Genomic DNA, 16,223 nt, shown 5'->3' on the forward strand with positions numbered 1-16,223 from the left:
ATGGGCCAGGCACTGTGCTAAACACTGGGAATACAAATGCAAGCTAAAAGAAAGACAGTGCTCAAAGAGCTTTAAATCCTTTAGGAATAAGACAACATATAAAAGAGAGCAGAAAAGGAGGATGGGGCTGCCCATTTGTGTAGGGGCATCAGTAGAGGCATTAGGAGAGAAAGGCTTTCCTCAAATAGAGGTTCATGGATGAACCAGTGACTGGCCCATGGTAGGTGCTTGATGAATTATGATTGATTGATGAAGGTGGATTGCTCCAAATCATTAATTAACGAAATACAAATAAAAGTGTTTCTGATATTTCACATGACACTCAGCTAATTGAAAAAAAAAAGAAGTAGAGTGGATGCATAAAGTGAGGAAAAAAATATAAAAGTGGAGGAATTTTAAATTCTGGAAAGCCATGTGGAATCATACACAGTATTTCCTACCCATACACTGTTTCTTGTCACTCATTTCCTGACCCTCATGCCTAGAAGGCTCAATTTTACTGACTTCACTGACTTCCTTCAAGATTCAATGCAAATTTCAAATTCACCTAGAGGCCTAATCTCTTCTATTGCCTTCTCTTCATTAGAGATTACCTGCAATTTACATGGTAACTAATGTGTAAGTACAAATTTGTTTGCATGTTGACTAGCCCATTAGAATGTTAATTCATCTAAGGTAGGGTTCCAGTTCTTTGTAGATCCAGTGCCTAGCTCAGTGTTTAAATTATAGTAAACACCTAATAAAAATTTGAGGCGTGACTGATTTCTACCTCCCTTTTACCATAAGAAATTATGAATATGAAGAATTCAGAGAAGCCTTGGGAGACAGAGGCAACTAATGTGGTATAAAGAATGAAGGATCAAGAAATGATTGTAACTAGAAAAACAGAAAGGCCCAAAGTGAACTTGAACTGTGTACGATGGAAATAATGATGTCTAGCCCTAGACAAAAATGTAGCTGTCACATATCTCTCATTTCTTTATATAAGAAGAATATATATTAAGAATATTTCATATGGTCTTAGGCTTTCTCTCTATCTTACTCATTCCACTTAATAGCTGTCTCGGTAGCAGAAGGAAAGTTAAAAGTCTAGGTAGTTTTTACCTTCCTATAATATTTATGGGAAAACTTGAACTAGGATGGAAAGGTGTGATGGGATTGTGAACTTTGTTAGTAAAAGGAATATAAGAACAAGTGTGTAAACTGTTTGTAAAAGAAATATTGGTTCAGATCTCAATCTGGTCAATAAGTCAAACTCAGGAAAAGAAAAGTAAAAATATTTTATTAGCACACCAAGGTAACAAGCAGTTGTTTCTGGCCAATGTGGGTTTTAAACTGTCCATGCTGCTTTTATAAACAGGAATAAACAAATTCATATATAAGAGCAAAAATATGTTCATTGGTATAAATAATCATGAGGATACGGAATTAGTGCTTCCTAAACTCCTCCCCCATTAATTATCATAGGGGCATGGGATTAGTGCTCTTGGGAAAGCATACATCCTCCCATTATGTCCTCCAAGCTGCCTGTGCACATATATGGAGTCTCAAAAAAGTTTAAACATAGGGTCACTATCCACACAATTGACTGACTGCATAGAAGCACTAATGAATGAAGAAAACTACTAAAGCACTGATTTCTTTCTTCTTCATTTAAATGATATAATTGCTAGACATATTTTATTAAAAATGCAAAGTAACATTTGTGATCCAGAGTTTCCTCATGGCATTTTTAACCTCTCTGTTTCTAAGGGTATAGATCAAGGGGTTTAACATGGGAGTAATGACAGTAAAACATACAGACAAAGCTTTATCTATATGAAAAGTGGCTACAGGCCTCACATATAAGAATATACAGGGAACAAAATACAAGGCCACTGCAGTGAAGTGAGAACTGCAGGTGGAAAGGGCCTTCCTCCTTCCTTCTGAACTACGACCCTTCAGGGAAGAGAGGATAACAACATAGGAAACAACTAGTATGAGAAAGATTGACAGGCACATTATTCCGCTGTTAGCAGTGACCAAAAAGCCAAAGACCTGTGTGTCCGTGCAGGCCAATTTCAGCAATGGGAACAAATCACACATGAAATGATCAATAACATTAGGGCCACAGAAGGGAAGATGAGTCATGAAGAGTAGCTGTATGGTGGCATGTATGCATCCCCCAATCCAGGCTGTTGCCACCAGAAAATAGCATACCCGAGAATTCATGATGGTCATGTAGTGGAGGGGTTTACTGATGGCCACATAGCGATCATAAGCCATGACCACAAGGAGGATGATTCCTACACCACCAAAAAAATGCCCTCCAAAGATCTGAGTCAGACAGCCTTTCAGGGAAATGGTTGTCTTCTCATAGAGTAAATCTACAACCATCTTGGGAGCAACGACTGAAGAGTAGCTAGCTTCCATGATGGATAGGGAAGTTAGAAAAAAGTACATGGGTGATTTCAAAGTTTGGCTGACAGTCATGGTTATGACAACGAACATGTTTCCTATAATTGTGATAATATATGTGAGTAAAAAAATGACAAAAAATATTTTTCGAAGCTCTGGACTTTGTGTAAGACCAAGGAGAATAAATTCAGTTACATTGTTTTTATTTTCCATTTTGGTTAATCCTCTGCCAACTTCCTGATTATTCCCTAATATTGTTGTTTTTTTGTTTTTCTCTTCATTTCCTCCTCTAATGAGATCTTGTCTATACCTGATCTAAAAAGTTCAGGATTTTTTTAATTTTGTTTTTTATTCAAAGTTGAGTCAATTATTGCTCTTCTGCATGAAACTATTTTGTTAGGGATGAATGTTGTACAATGTGAACAAAGGGATACAAGATGCTCAGTGCTAAGGAATATAATTCATCTCCCTTTCATCTTAGAGGTAATTGGTCATAGTAAATTCCCTTGAAGTAACTTTTTTGTCTAAAACTCAAGGAAGGGGGAAATCAATCAACATTTGTCAATGATTAAAATCCAATGGGTTAATATAACTCCTAGGTATTGTTTTAAATCATATAATTATGCTGCAACTACATATTTTACATTTTAGATAAAATTGTAGATATAGTTAATAAGTAAGTGCCATTTAAGTCAAATGGAAAGCGGGGGAGGTGGGGGGTGTCTAATAGTTGACTGAAAGAAAGGAGTAGATAGAATAATAATTTTGGAATGAGGAAAACTTCTTTCATGCCTTGCTTCTAGCTATATGATCCTGGGCAAATCAGTTAACTTCTAAGTACTTAGGTATCTCTTTAAGTCCAGAAGATGTAAAGCACTGGATTAACTGCATGGGTAGTGGAAGCTTCCTTGTTAGGAGATTCTTGAATCCACTGAAATAATTTCTGGTTAAAAAGAAAAAAAAAGTTCAGTGAGTGTGAGAAATAATAATAATAACTGATATTTAAAGTTTACAAAATGTGTTACCAACAATTCCTAATTTAAACCTCATAATCATTCTATAGCATAAGCACTACTGATATTTCCATTTTTCAGATGGGGAAGCTGAGACCTCTCATTAAGTGATTTACCTTTGTTCACCTTACTGGTAAGTGCCAGAGGCAGAATTCAGACACAAGAATCTTGGCTCCAAGCACAATTTTAGTCATTATGCCCTGCTGAGTTGTGGAAGAAGGCAGGTCTTCTCAAGAAACATTACTCAGTGAGAAGGAGAAAAATGCTTGACATGATGTAAGAAAAAAATTTTTTAAAAAATAAAGTGTAAGAGATGGACAACTACCATGGTAGAGACATCATAAGGAACTGGACCCCAAATGATTTCCCCTTAATTACATATGATAGTAATTTAAACTCAACCCGAAGAGGATAAATTTTCATTTTAGCATGAAATACTAGATTTAGAGCCAAAAGAAAGCTTAGAAGTTATCTAGGCCAGTCCCATCCTTTTAGAGATGAGGGAATTGAAGTGATCAGAGACAAGGGCTTTACCCAAGATCACCCAGGTACCTAGTCCTATCTCAGGATTCACACTCAGGCTACCTGATGCTGAATCCACAAGAGTAAGGTAAAAAGGATAACTTTCACGGATAAATCTACAAATTTCATTAATCTACAAGACTAGACCAAAATATTAAATCAAGGACAGTTATAGCTTCAAAACTCCTTAACTTTTTATTTGAAACCTTCCACTGATCTCATCTTTTCTCTTATTGTCTAGGCTTCCACCCCCCACTCCCTATGCTCTCAGTCACCTAGGATCTCAACCTTGTTGTACTCCTTAACCTCTCACTCAAAATTACCTCACATAGTTTATCAGTTGCCATATCTAATTTTGTACCTTCACAACCAAGTTGTTATACTTTTCCTTATTTAAACTCACATAGCCATCACTTTCCTAAAGGACCTCATCACCTCTCACAAGGTCTATTAAAATAGCCTTCTAGTTAATCTCCCTGTTTAAAGTCTCAGCCTACTTACTATATACTCCACCCTGCTGCCAAATTGATCTTCACAAAGTACAGGTCTAATCATATAAAATACCCCCTTCCTAATTCCCATTCACCAAAACAGTTTCACAAGAAATTATCCTCCTTCCCAATCACTTTTAAGATCAAATATATTTTTTTCCATTTGATATTTGAATCCCTTTCTCAGCCTTGATCATACCTTTCCATTCTGCTAATCTCATCCATTCACTTTAGCATTCACTTATAATACCCTTTTTTCTATTCTTCTAACATACCATCATGCCATTTCATCTCATAAATCTGAGCCTTTACAGTGGTAGTCCTTCATATATAGATTTTTTGCCCTCTTCAACTCCATCTCTGAGCTTTCCAATATTCTAGACCACTTATATTCCAAATTCTATAAAAAGCCCTCCCATTCTCTCCTGCAATACATTATATACACACACACAAATACATGCATGTGTGTTTGTATGTATAATCCATATGTACATATGTTCACATATATACATACACACATGTATGGACTTGTAGCAGGAGAGGATAGGATGACTGTCTGTCTTATCTATCTATACAATTTCAAATGTTATATTTTTATGTATTATATTTTTTATGTATATATACATATGTAATAATATACTGCTAACTTGAAACCTATTTTGACTCATTCATATATGTTTTTGTTTTGTTTTGTTTTTCCTTCTGGTAGAAAAAGAAAGAAATTGGTTGGGCCATAGGAGAAAACGCAATAATAATGCTCTTCTGGGTGCACTGTAATAGTTTTTCTTAACTTTTATACCTGCCAGCCTCCTTCCTTTGCTCATTAGCTCCCCTCTTCTAAAACATGTCTTTCTCTTTCCCTCACCCCAACCTATTTGGGTTGCCCTACTATAATTACATTACTATTTATGAATTCCTTAAATCATAATGTGTCAAGTCAAACACAACATTACAGATAAGATCAGACAAAGTCAGAAAATAGCATAACTATCAATTCCCTGTTCTGGGAAGCCACATTTCTCTTGAGACATGCCAGGATTTCATTAGCTTTTTTATAGTTGTTGCTGTGTCATATGGTTGACATCTCGAGCTGTTTATTAAAATTCATATTTTTTTCACAAAACTAGAAATCTAACCATGCCCCATCCTTGATATATTTTTGTTTGTTTTTTTCTTTTTCTCTCCATAAAAATCATTCATTTTGATCAATACTAAATATTTTTAAATTTTTGCATCCCAAATTCTCTCCTTTATTTTTTTTAATATTTTATTTATTTTATTCTGAATGTAAGAAATTAAGAATTAAGGAAGCATTTCCATAACACAGTAGAGAAGAACAAATGATAAGTATATATGAAACTGCCAACATATTATATACAACATGCCTTTTCTTTTAAAAATATAATAAAGTTATCATGTAACTTTATTTTTTTCTTCCCTCTCCCCACACTAGAGATGGTTACTATTCGCCAAAAATATGTATGTGTGTATGTATGTATGTACAATATATATATATGTATATATATATATATATATACATTGTATGTGTATGTGTATAGACATATACATATATATGTACAATCATTCTTTAAACATATATCTTCAAAATGATATATTTTAAAGGTTGATTTTAATTTGATATCACCCAAAGGCAAGACAATACATTTAGCTCTTTTGAATTTCTTCTTCTTAGTCCAATGTTCTAGGCTATTTAGATAATTTTGAATCCTAATTCTGTAATCTACTAACTATCCTAACAGTTCCTCTAAACTGTATGTAAACTAAAAAATTTGATAAACTTACTATGTGTATACTTTATCAAACTTATGATAACAATGCTAAATAGAACAGTTCTAAATACAGGCCCCTGGAGAACCCCACTGGAGTCCTACTCCCATGCTGACATTGAAAAATTAATGATATGTCTTGATTTCCACTACCCAATCAATTAAGAACCTATCTGATTGTATTATCGTCTATCTTCTCCAAAAGAATGAAATGACACAATTTATCCAAAAATTCGTTAGTCTAGATGAACTAGATAAATATATCTTCAAACTTCCCCACATTTACAGATATAATTATCCTGCAAAAAAGTAAGAAAAAAATTAAAAGGTTCCAATATGTTTCATGAGATTGAACTACAGAATATCTCATTTGCCTTCTGTCTCTGACATTCTCCAATAAAATTGTTTAGGCAATGTTGTAGATTACAACTCATACAGCATTTAGAATAAAAAAAAGTTTTCCCCTAGGTCTTCAAGCTTATAAACAAGTCCATGGACCTGGAGAAAGCCACTTGACAACTTTAGGCTTTAACATACTCATTTGTAATGTATGAGAATATACTAGATATCCTCTAAGCACATTTCTTTTTTTTTTTTTTTTTTTTTTTTTTTTTGCGGGGCAATGGGAATTAAGTGACTTGCCCAGGGTCACACAGCTAGTAAATGTCAAGTGTCTGAGGCCGGATTTGAACTCAGGTACTCCTGAATCCAGGGCCGGTGCTTTATCCACTGCACCACCTAGCCGCCCCCTAAGCACATTTCTATCACCAAATTGATGATTCTATGAAAAGTCATTTAAAAATAAAGGACATTTTCAATCAGACATTTAAAGACCAATGACCATGGTGGTTTTAATGCAATCCTGCAATGCAACCTTTGCATTGAGTGGCATTCCTTTTTTTGGTATTATTTTATTTTAATGATTTTTTTTTTTGTGGGGGAGATACTATCACTAACTAAAATAAAGCAAAATCCTTAGAAGGAAAGATTGTGTCACTGCATTTAGGGAACCAGTCAATTTCATAATCATCTGGAGCCTTGGTTATCAAACTCTCCATACCCAAGAGTTCAGCATTGAGACTTCCTGAGCTATGTGCTCAGGTAGAAATTGGTCTACTTTCAGATACTCTCGAACTGTTTCTTTTTCATATCTCTATGACCATAACCTGACAGAAAGTATGCAGTAGTTACTCTCTAGAGATCAAATTTCCTCTCTCTGTATAATATTGACCATTACGTTTTACACTGGATTTGAAGTCAGAATCCAACCTATTTTACTTCCTATCATTTTGAGTTTGGACAAATCACTTGATTTCCCAGAACTTCCATTCCTTACCTGAGAGGAGATGCAGTAGGAAGATATCTTTCCCCTCTTGCTCTTCTGACAAGCATACCTTTTGCAGGACTGCATAAAACTGGCACTGTTCCAAATGAAGAGTGTGACTTGAAGTGGCTGCTATAGAAACCCAAATAGCTGAGGTAAAACACCACCTCATACTTTGCAGAAGGATTTGAATTATCATACACCAGTAGGAAATGGGGAGGGGGAAGAAAAAAATTCCCTCAAGCGTTTCAGAAATAATTTAGACACTGTTCAGTGGCGTTTATAATAAATCATAGTTTAGTTTCATAAGGAGCCTCTTTCCAGAAAGATAAGCATTTTAGGACAATGTTCATCTTGTGATGAAGGTGCAATGTCAGGGACAATAGCATTAAATACTGTTTCATCGTTGCAATGCTGTCTCATTGAGGAGGTGTCTCCAGGGATTGGTGAGTTAATCAACATGACAGTGAAATCACTTTTTCAGTGTGAGGTGGGGAAAGAACATTAGCTGAATCAGGTAAAGTTGGTACTGGTAAGAGAAAAAATAGTTCATGATATCCACTAGCTAATTGTTGTTTATATCACCAAGGCAGGCAGTTGTAGTGGTACCCATGAAATAATAGGGACATCAATCAATCCCTACTGGTTTTGGAGAATATAACGCTAAAGATGTTCCAATGGCAGAGGAAATCCTTGCTGCCCCAGCAGAATCTGATCCCCACTGACAAGTCTATTTGCAACCAAGGAACCACAAACACTGAAGTCCATAGGGATGATTCTAAAGTTCCCTTTTGTTATTTTTTTTCCACAACACCCAGAAAACCAATCCCTAAAGGTTTCTTACCTTTGCAGTAAAATAATTAAAATACTTCTGGATTTGGCATCAGAGATCTAAAAACAAAAGCCAACTGCGTGCTTTATATCCTCTCTAAATTTGGTCAACTCATCTCTGTGGACACAACTATTCTCATTTATAAAATAAGAGGGAAAAAAGCGTATCATAGATGGACAATATCTAAAGTCTTTTATAGTCCTAAATCCTATGAAATTCCATCACATTTATCTGAACAAGAATTAAGAATAGTAGGTTACAATAATCTTAGCATGATTTCTTTCAATTCAGTCTAATACAAAAGCAGAGAAAATGTGTTGACTAAGTTTAAAGGTGTAAAAAGATCTTGTAACTCTTATATAGTTCCTAAAATCACATCAAAATGACTGTTACTCCTCCAAGTGAATGTTATTATTGTTACTGAAAATAATAGTAACCATAATTTACAATGATAATAATGTTATGAGCACATTAACCAAAGGAAACTTTAGAATTGCCTCTGTGGAATTCAGAAATTGTGCTTGCTTGGTTTTAAATAGACTTGCCAGTGGGGATCTAATTCTATGGGGACAGCAAAGGGTCTCATCTGCCCGTGGAACATCACCCACATAATATTATCTAAAACAATTAGCAACTGGCTAATTTCACTATAGTAGTTGCTGTTGTATCATCATCATCATGACCACCACCATCATCATCGCTGTTGTATAATTGAGGGGAATATAGAAATTATTTATAGAATTTTGTAAGGAAATCACTTTGACTTAATTGAAAACTCATAGGATGAATTAACTATAATATATGGAATTGCAAGATTATAGATATTTTGGCTGTGTTTCTTTGGAAATGTTATTTAAATTATAGCTTCAGATAACTTTAGTTGGGATAAATCCATCAATAAGCATTTTAAGCAACAGAAAACAAAAGAACATAATATGATACATTCATCTCTTCTTAGTATTCTCTTCAATGGACTGAATCATTTAAGCATTTGCAAAAATTAATCATTGTTCCATAATTAATCCTAATCTCTCTTTGTCTCCCTGCCTCTCTGTGTGTCTCTCTGTGTCTCTGTCTCTCTCCAGTTTGTTTCATGTGTAAACATCATCTTGAGAAAACTACTCAGTCATATTTATACTTGATTATAAGATCATTTTATCCCCTTTGAAAAAATATTTCGAAAGAGGAAGTCCATTGCTCCTGGTTTCATAAGAGAAAACCAACTGCCTACATTGGGTAGACTAAACATTACTTCCTCCTTAATCCCCAAAAAGGAAGATATGCTTAATAATTATATATGTGTGCATGTTCTTGTGTGTAGGGGTGCAGGACAGGACTTTGGTTGTATAGGGAATAGAGATTAGGGGTTCTGAACTTGTTGATGGGTCCCAAAATTTACTTGATGACATTATGAGATGTTGGCCTTTATATAGAAAGGATTTCCCTATGAAATACTTGTACATTCTTCTTCCTAAGAGGATATTCCTTATGAAGAGTATGGGGTTTGTGTGTGTGTGTGTGTGTGTGTATGTGTGTGTGAGAGAGAGACAGAGAGAGAGACAGAGATAGAAAGATACAGAGAGACAGACAGAGAAAGAGACAGACAGCAAGTCACTTACCACTTGTGGAGATCGTGTAGCAAATTTCTATGATTTGTGACTATGGTTTGCTCTGTGTATATAAATCAGGGGAAACAGATTTTGAAAAGAGCTGTGTATTTCCTATGATACATGAAGATGAGTTTTTAAAAGTATCTTTGATGCTTTTCTTCTCACAGGCTTCCTGTCTTTTAAAAATCTAGACCTGAAGTACATCAAAATGGAAGAAGCAGGGAAGAGCTAGGTGGAACAGTGGATAGAGCACCGGCCCTGGATTCAGGAGGACCTGAGTTCAATTGGGCCTCAGAAACTTAACACTTACTAGCTGTATGACCCTGGACAAGTCACTTAACCCAATTGCCCCCAAAAGAAAAAAAAATGGAAGAAGCAAATTTACCCTTCTTTGAAACCCAGAAGAAAGTTGTGACTTAAAGGAGAAACACATGTTTAACTGCCTAAATTTATCCAAGCAACCTGAAATTTCATATTCACCTTAAATTTCTAGAAGATGTATATATATATATATATATATATATATATATATATATGTGTGTGTGTGTGTGAACACATTGATGATTTTAGTTTTCTTAACATTTTTCTTTTCTTAGTCTTTGAGAAATGCAAGATCAAATTCCCATGTACCTCCAAACTCATTCCTTGAAATAAACTGTATCCTTAGTCTGTTGTTATAAAGATACTTTCTTATTTTCTTCTTTATGTTAAACTCAGCAATAAAATCACAAGGAAAACAAATTTCCTTAAATATGTTTTGTTAGGAAAAATGAAAACAAGACACTTTCTCTTTTAATATAATATCTATCTTTTTGTTTGTTTGGGTCATACCAATGAATGTCATTTAAACATATTATTTGATTTACAAATGTTTTTGTTGGGTTGTTGTATTTTCGCATTTTAGAATATACATATATAATAAAATTTATCTTATTAAAGACAAAATATCACTATGTGCCCAGATTTTATATCATGTTTTAAGCCCTGAGGTGCAGTTTTAGGATGATAAATTTAAATATTACATGTTAAGATGGTTGATTTATATTTAAAACTTGGAACAGTAATAACACCAAGGAAACAGAAAAATGAATTAGTTTTTCTCTTCTCTAGAATATCCATTGCCATACCACAAAGACATCATATGACATATCAGTCCCCATCATTACACATAGTTGACCATTATTATTAAAACATGATTTTTGCATCTTTATTAGAAGAGCCAATCACTCCTAAAATTATCACTTAAGAACAGAACCAGGAGAACGATGTATACAGTAACAGCAACGTTATTTGTTGAAGAATTGTAAATTATTAGCTAGCCTCAGCACGACAAAAATCCAAGACAATCCTAAAGGACTAATGATGAAGCATACTATCCACCTCCAGAGAAATAACTGTTGACAGACTAAAGTAAGCTATTTTTAACTTTCTTTCATTTTTTCCTCTTACTCAGCTTTTTTATACAAAATTATTAATATGGAAAGGTTTTACGTAATTGCACATGTATAACCTCTCTCTGATTGCTAACCACCTCAGGAAGGGGAGAGAGGGAGGAAGGGATAGAATCTGGAATTCAACACATTAAAACTTTTTTTTTAAGTATCACTTAATTAAAGTGAATTGATATTTTCCTGATGAAACATAATACTCATTCTTGTTTATTTTTCTATTTTTTATTTATTTTATTTTATATTTATATTTATTTACTTTATTTTCTATTTTATTTTCTATTTTTTCCTTCTTGTCTTCCTTCCTTTCTTTCTTTCATTTATTTTTAGTTCCAAATTATCTCCATCCATGCAGTCATATTGCAAAGGAGAGAAATGTGAAGACTACTATGCATATGAAGTCACGCAAATCTTATTTCTACATTAGACATATTGCAGGAAAAAAGCAAAGAAAATCTCGAGAAAAAATATACTTCAATATGTATCTAAGGAGATGGATAGCATTTTTCCTCAAATCATGATGCTCCTAAAGAAATAGTTCCAACAACAACAACAAAACCACAAAAACAAGGGTTTCTGATGCTAATGATAGTTTTTTCTTCAGATATTTAGGATCTGCTTTCTTAGCCTCAAAAAAGGTTCCACAAATTTAACAATCTTCTATCATTTCCCTTGTGAAGCATCATTGCTTGCCCAGGGCATCCCTTTTCTTACTACTGTATTTAACTTTTCTGTTCCAAAATTTCCTCATGGAATTTTTCATCTCTGTGTTTCTCAGGGCATAGGTTGAGGGGTTCAACATAGGACGAGTGATGACAGCATAAAAGGCAGAGATTTATCAATGGGGAAGGTATAGACAGGCCTAACATACATGAAAATACAAAGAACAGGGGCAGCTAGATGGCGCAGTGGATAGAACACTGGCCCTGGATTCAGGAGTACCTGAGTTCAAATCCGACCTCAGACACTTAAAACTTACTAGCTGTGTGAGTCTGGGCATGTCACTTTACCCCAATTACCTCACCAAAAAAAAAAAAAGAAAGAAAAGAAAAAAAAAAGAAAATACAAAGAACAAACAGTAAGACAACAACTCTGATTTGGGAGAGGCAAGTATAAAGGACTTTTTGTTGACCTTCTGGATTTTGAGTTTTCAGAAGGTGGAATGACACCAAAGGAGATAAGCAATAGGAAAAAGTTAGTTATGCATATGTTCCACAATTGGCTACCACTGAGATGCCAATTATATAGGTATGGGAAAGTTTCCAATAAAAGGTACATGTCACAAATTAAATGAGCAATTATATTGGGTTCACAAAATGGGAGCCCAGCAAAAAAGAAAAAAAAAAAAAAGGAGCTGAACTAATCAATGCATTAATCTTCCAACCCTGGATACCACCAAAATCAGGATACATACACACCATCTCATAATGACTAAGTAATACAAAGGTTTAGAGATAGTTACATGGCAATCATAGGCCACAAAAATAAAGAAAAAGACGTCAGTCCAACCAAAGAGGTGTTTCAAAAAGAGCTGTACCACGCAAGCTTGAAAAGAAATAGTCAACTTTTCATAGAGCATGTCTAGGATCATTTTAGGGACAATGGTAGTGAAATAGATGGCATTCATAAAAGACGAGAAGGCAAGAAAGTAGTACATAAGGTTACTCAAGCTCTTCTAGTGAGTGTTAAATAATCAGACTTTTGCCCACCATAGTTCAAATGTAGATAATTAAGAATACAGCAAATAGCATTTTTGTGCTTTGGATTCTGGGTAAGCCACAGGAGAACAAACTTGATTACATTGTTCCTGTTTTCCGACTTTTTGTGTGTGTATCAGGGTGTGTGTGTGTGTGTGTTTGGGGAGAAGGGAGAAGCAGAGCAAAGTGATTATTGGATACAGAACCAAACTTGTAGCTAAGAGACTCTTGAGTTGAGTTCTGACATTTGGCACTTCTGATGTATAACCTCCTTAACCTTTAGAGGCATTAATTCCTTCATCAGAATACTGGTCATAATAGTGAAGCATTACTTGCTTCACAGAGCTATTGTGGGGGTCAGCGGGGATGAGAGGAGAAAGATAAACTGATGGATGTTGTTTTTACAAATTTTAATCGCACATACAAAAATTGGTTATTCTTTTATAGTTGCAGCAGATAGATGTTTAAAGATAAATATGAAACAAAAACATTGTATTAACCCTTTTTTATAGCACTTTAATTTCTCAATATATCTGTCCATACATCTGATAGTATATGAACTATACCTGACCCATAGTTTCTCCTCCTTGTAATAAAGGAAAGAAGAAACATTTTTTTAAAATAATTTTTTTTGTGAAAAGTTTGATCATTATATATATTCAGGCTTATCATTAAATCACTCCATTTATATTGCTGTCATCATGTGGAGCTGGTTTTCCAAGTTCTCCTTACTTTACTCTGCTTCAATTAATAAATAATGATAATAATAATACTTTATAATATTTCACTTAATTCAGCATATTCATATTTTCTAATAGAAGAGATGTCATATTTAAGTATTCCTCAATAAATTGACATCTATGTTTATTTCTAGCTTTTGCTACCACAAAAAAGTACTGTGATGAATATTTTGCTGTATAAATAATCTTTTTCTGGAGTCCTCTTGGTTGTCTGCCTAGCAACGAGTTTACCCATTTCCAAAATCATGAGCATTTTTGCTTTATTTTGGCTACACAGATTTTAAGTTGAGCTCTCGATGCTCCTCTAAAATTTTCAAGACATTTCCTCTTCAAGAAGCTAATATTTTCTCACCAAAGAATGTAATTGATAGTGATCCCAGTGGGAAAGAGGCTAAGGCAGAAAAATGTAAGACCATTATTCAAGCTCCTCTGAACACCCACATAACACGATTTGTATTTTTTTTAAAAAATAATTAGATACTTTCTTATAAGCTGAGGATCATTTGGACAACTTCTATCACTGATGAGTTAAATATTGGTGACTACTTTTTTTTTCCATTCAATCAATTGAGATTTGTTCCATTTTGATAATAAGGATTTTTCAGAAATTGAAATGTTAATGTGGGGATGATTATCATTAAAAAACTACTTAAATTTCACAAGTATTTTGTATGTTCCTACTGTGTATCAGGCATTATCCACAGTGCCAAGAACATAGTAATTAATAAATGCTTGTTGACTGATAGAATGCTTGGTCAGCAGAGATAAATACCCCAAAACAAAATCATTCCTGCCCTTGTGAAACATAGACTATAATGGGGAGGGGGGGGTTGGGGGGAGTAATACAATATGAACACTTAGAAGCAATTACAAAAGAGATGCAAAACAAAAACTAAATAATTTTAAAGTGAGCCCTGTTCATTGGAGACAAATGGGAAATCAGGCCTCATCTTATGTAAAAGATGACACTTGGGCCAAGTTTTAATGTTTGCCAGGAATTCTATTAGGCAGAGAAAGGAAGCTGTCAACTATGTATGGGGTAGAGAAATTGCAAAGGGATGGAATTCTGTATGTGAGAGGCAGCAAGATGGCCCATTTTGGAATGTCAATTGTGGTAAAGTGAGCAGTTTTGAAAACTGTAGGGCCACAAACATATTATTTGGTCACATCTCCAAAGGCTTCCTCCCCCAATGAAAACACTATGTTTTGCCTCTGACTTAATTTGGGTTCCAATTCCATAAAACTGTGTTATTGTCCAACCTCCATCCCTTTTACAATAATCGAAAAAAAAAGTCTGTCAAATTTACTGATAAAATCTGGGTAAAGCATTCATTCATTATCCTGATCTATCAAGTAACATGATAGATCTATTCTACATCTATCTAAATCTATATGTTTATGGTAAAGGGCTGAAATTCTAGCTATACTATCTAAAATCTAATGAGTGGTCACCAATAAATTATAAGCTTTAGCAAGAGTTTAGACTTTTAAACATTTATTAAGGAGAATAAGAATTTGGTAAAAAAAAGAGAGAAAGACCTAGATTCATCTATCTGAGGGAGCAAAATACTCCCAGAATTAACATCGTATTATGAAACCAAAACCATCTTGCATTGTTTCAAAATTAGATGAATGAATAGAAGAAAATACACATGGAGGAATAAAAGGCAATGAAGTTCAAACTAGGGAAATGTAAATGAATATGAACTTAACATTAATAAGAGTATTACAAAATATAAACTTGGTCACATGACTATAAAAAGCTTTTGCAAATATTCCTTTTTTTAAAAGCTAAGTATAAAACACAATCCCAAAAGCATGAAAATCTCTATGAAAATAAACCCATACCATTAATTTCAAAATGTAGGTGTAATTGTATAGAAATCTTATGTAACCTCTGAACTAACATTATTTCTGAGTGAATTTAGAACACTTTTTGATTCCAGTATCTAAAATCCCCAATAGTCATATCAATACCTTGCTGCTTACTTCTACACTTCTGTAAAATATGTCCTCTTGAAATATGATGATTGTCATTTTTATTCATCTTAAGTTTGTCTTCTTTAACCCCTCTATATTGTCTGTTGTCCTTTCTATAAAAAATGCTTCATAAGGTTACTAATTAAAGACAAAAGCAGATTAGCAAAATTATTAACAAAATGAGCATATCTGGAATTTAAAGGGTTTTCTAAGGTTGAGTCAGAAGAACAGCCAGGCTGGGGAAGGGCTGAGCCTGCAGCTGCAAATGTAGAAGCTTCAAATGCAGGTAGAGAAAGATGTACATGTGCATTAGATGTCTGGACTTACCTGGCAGGGGGATCAAGGGGCTTGGCCATAGGAGGAGTAGAAGGTGGGGTCTGGA

The 16,223-nt window shown here is 34.3% G+C and overlaps 1 protein-coding gene across 1 annotated transcript; it reads right to left on the reverse strand.

The window, feature by feature from the left end:
• Nucleotides 1-518: 518 nt before the first annotated feature.
• LOC122731383 (olfactory receptor 4C6-like) lies at nt 519-2,610 on the reverse strand. The gene is made up of 2 exons (XM_043971444.1): nt 1,712-2,610; nt 519-522 (listed from the first exon to the last, which is right to left on the reverse strand). Exons 1-2 carry the CDS (start codon nt 2,608-2,610, stop codon nt 519-521), a joined length of 903 nt encoding a protein of 300 aa, XP_043827379.1.
• Nucleotides 2,611-16,223: the final 13,613 nt, after the last annotated feature.

This window comes from Dromiciops gliroides, chromosome 6, assembly GCF_019393635.1.
Source record: "Dromiciops gliroides isolate mDroGli1 chromosome 6, mDroGli1.pri, whole genome shotgun sequence".
Classification (NCBI taxonomy): Eukaryota; Metazoa; Chordata; class Mammalia; order Microbiotheria; family Microbiotheriidae; genus Dromiciops; species Dromiciops gliroides.

Bases quoted from the DNA above. Each gene is read 5' to 3' on its own strand.
- LOC122731383 (XM_043971444.1), bottom strand. From the start codon at position 2,610: ATGGAAAATAAAAACAATGTAACTGAATTTATTCTCCTTGGTCTTACA.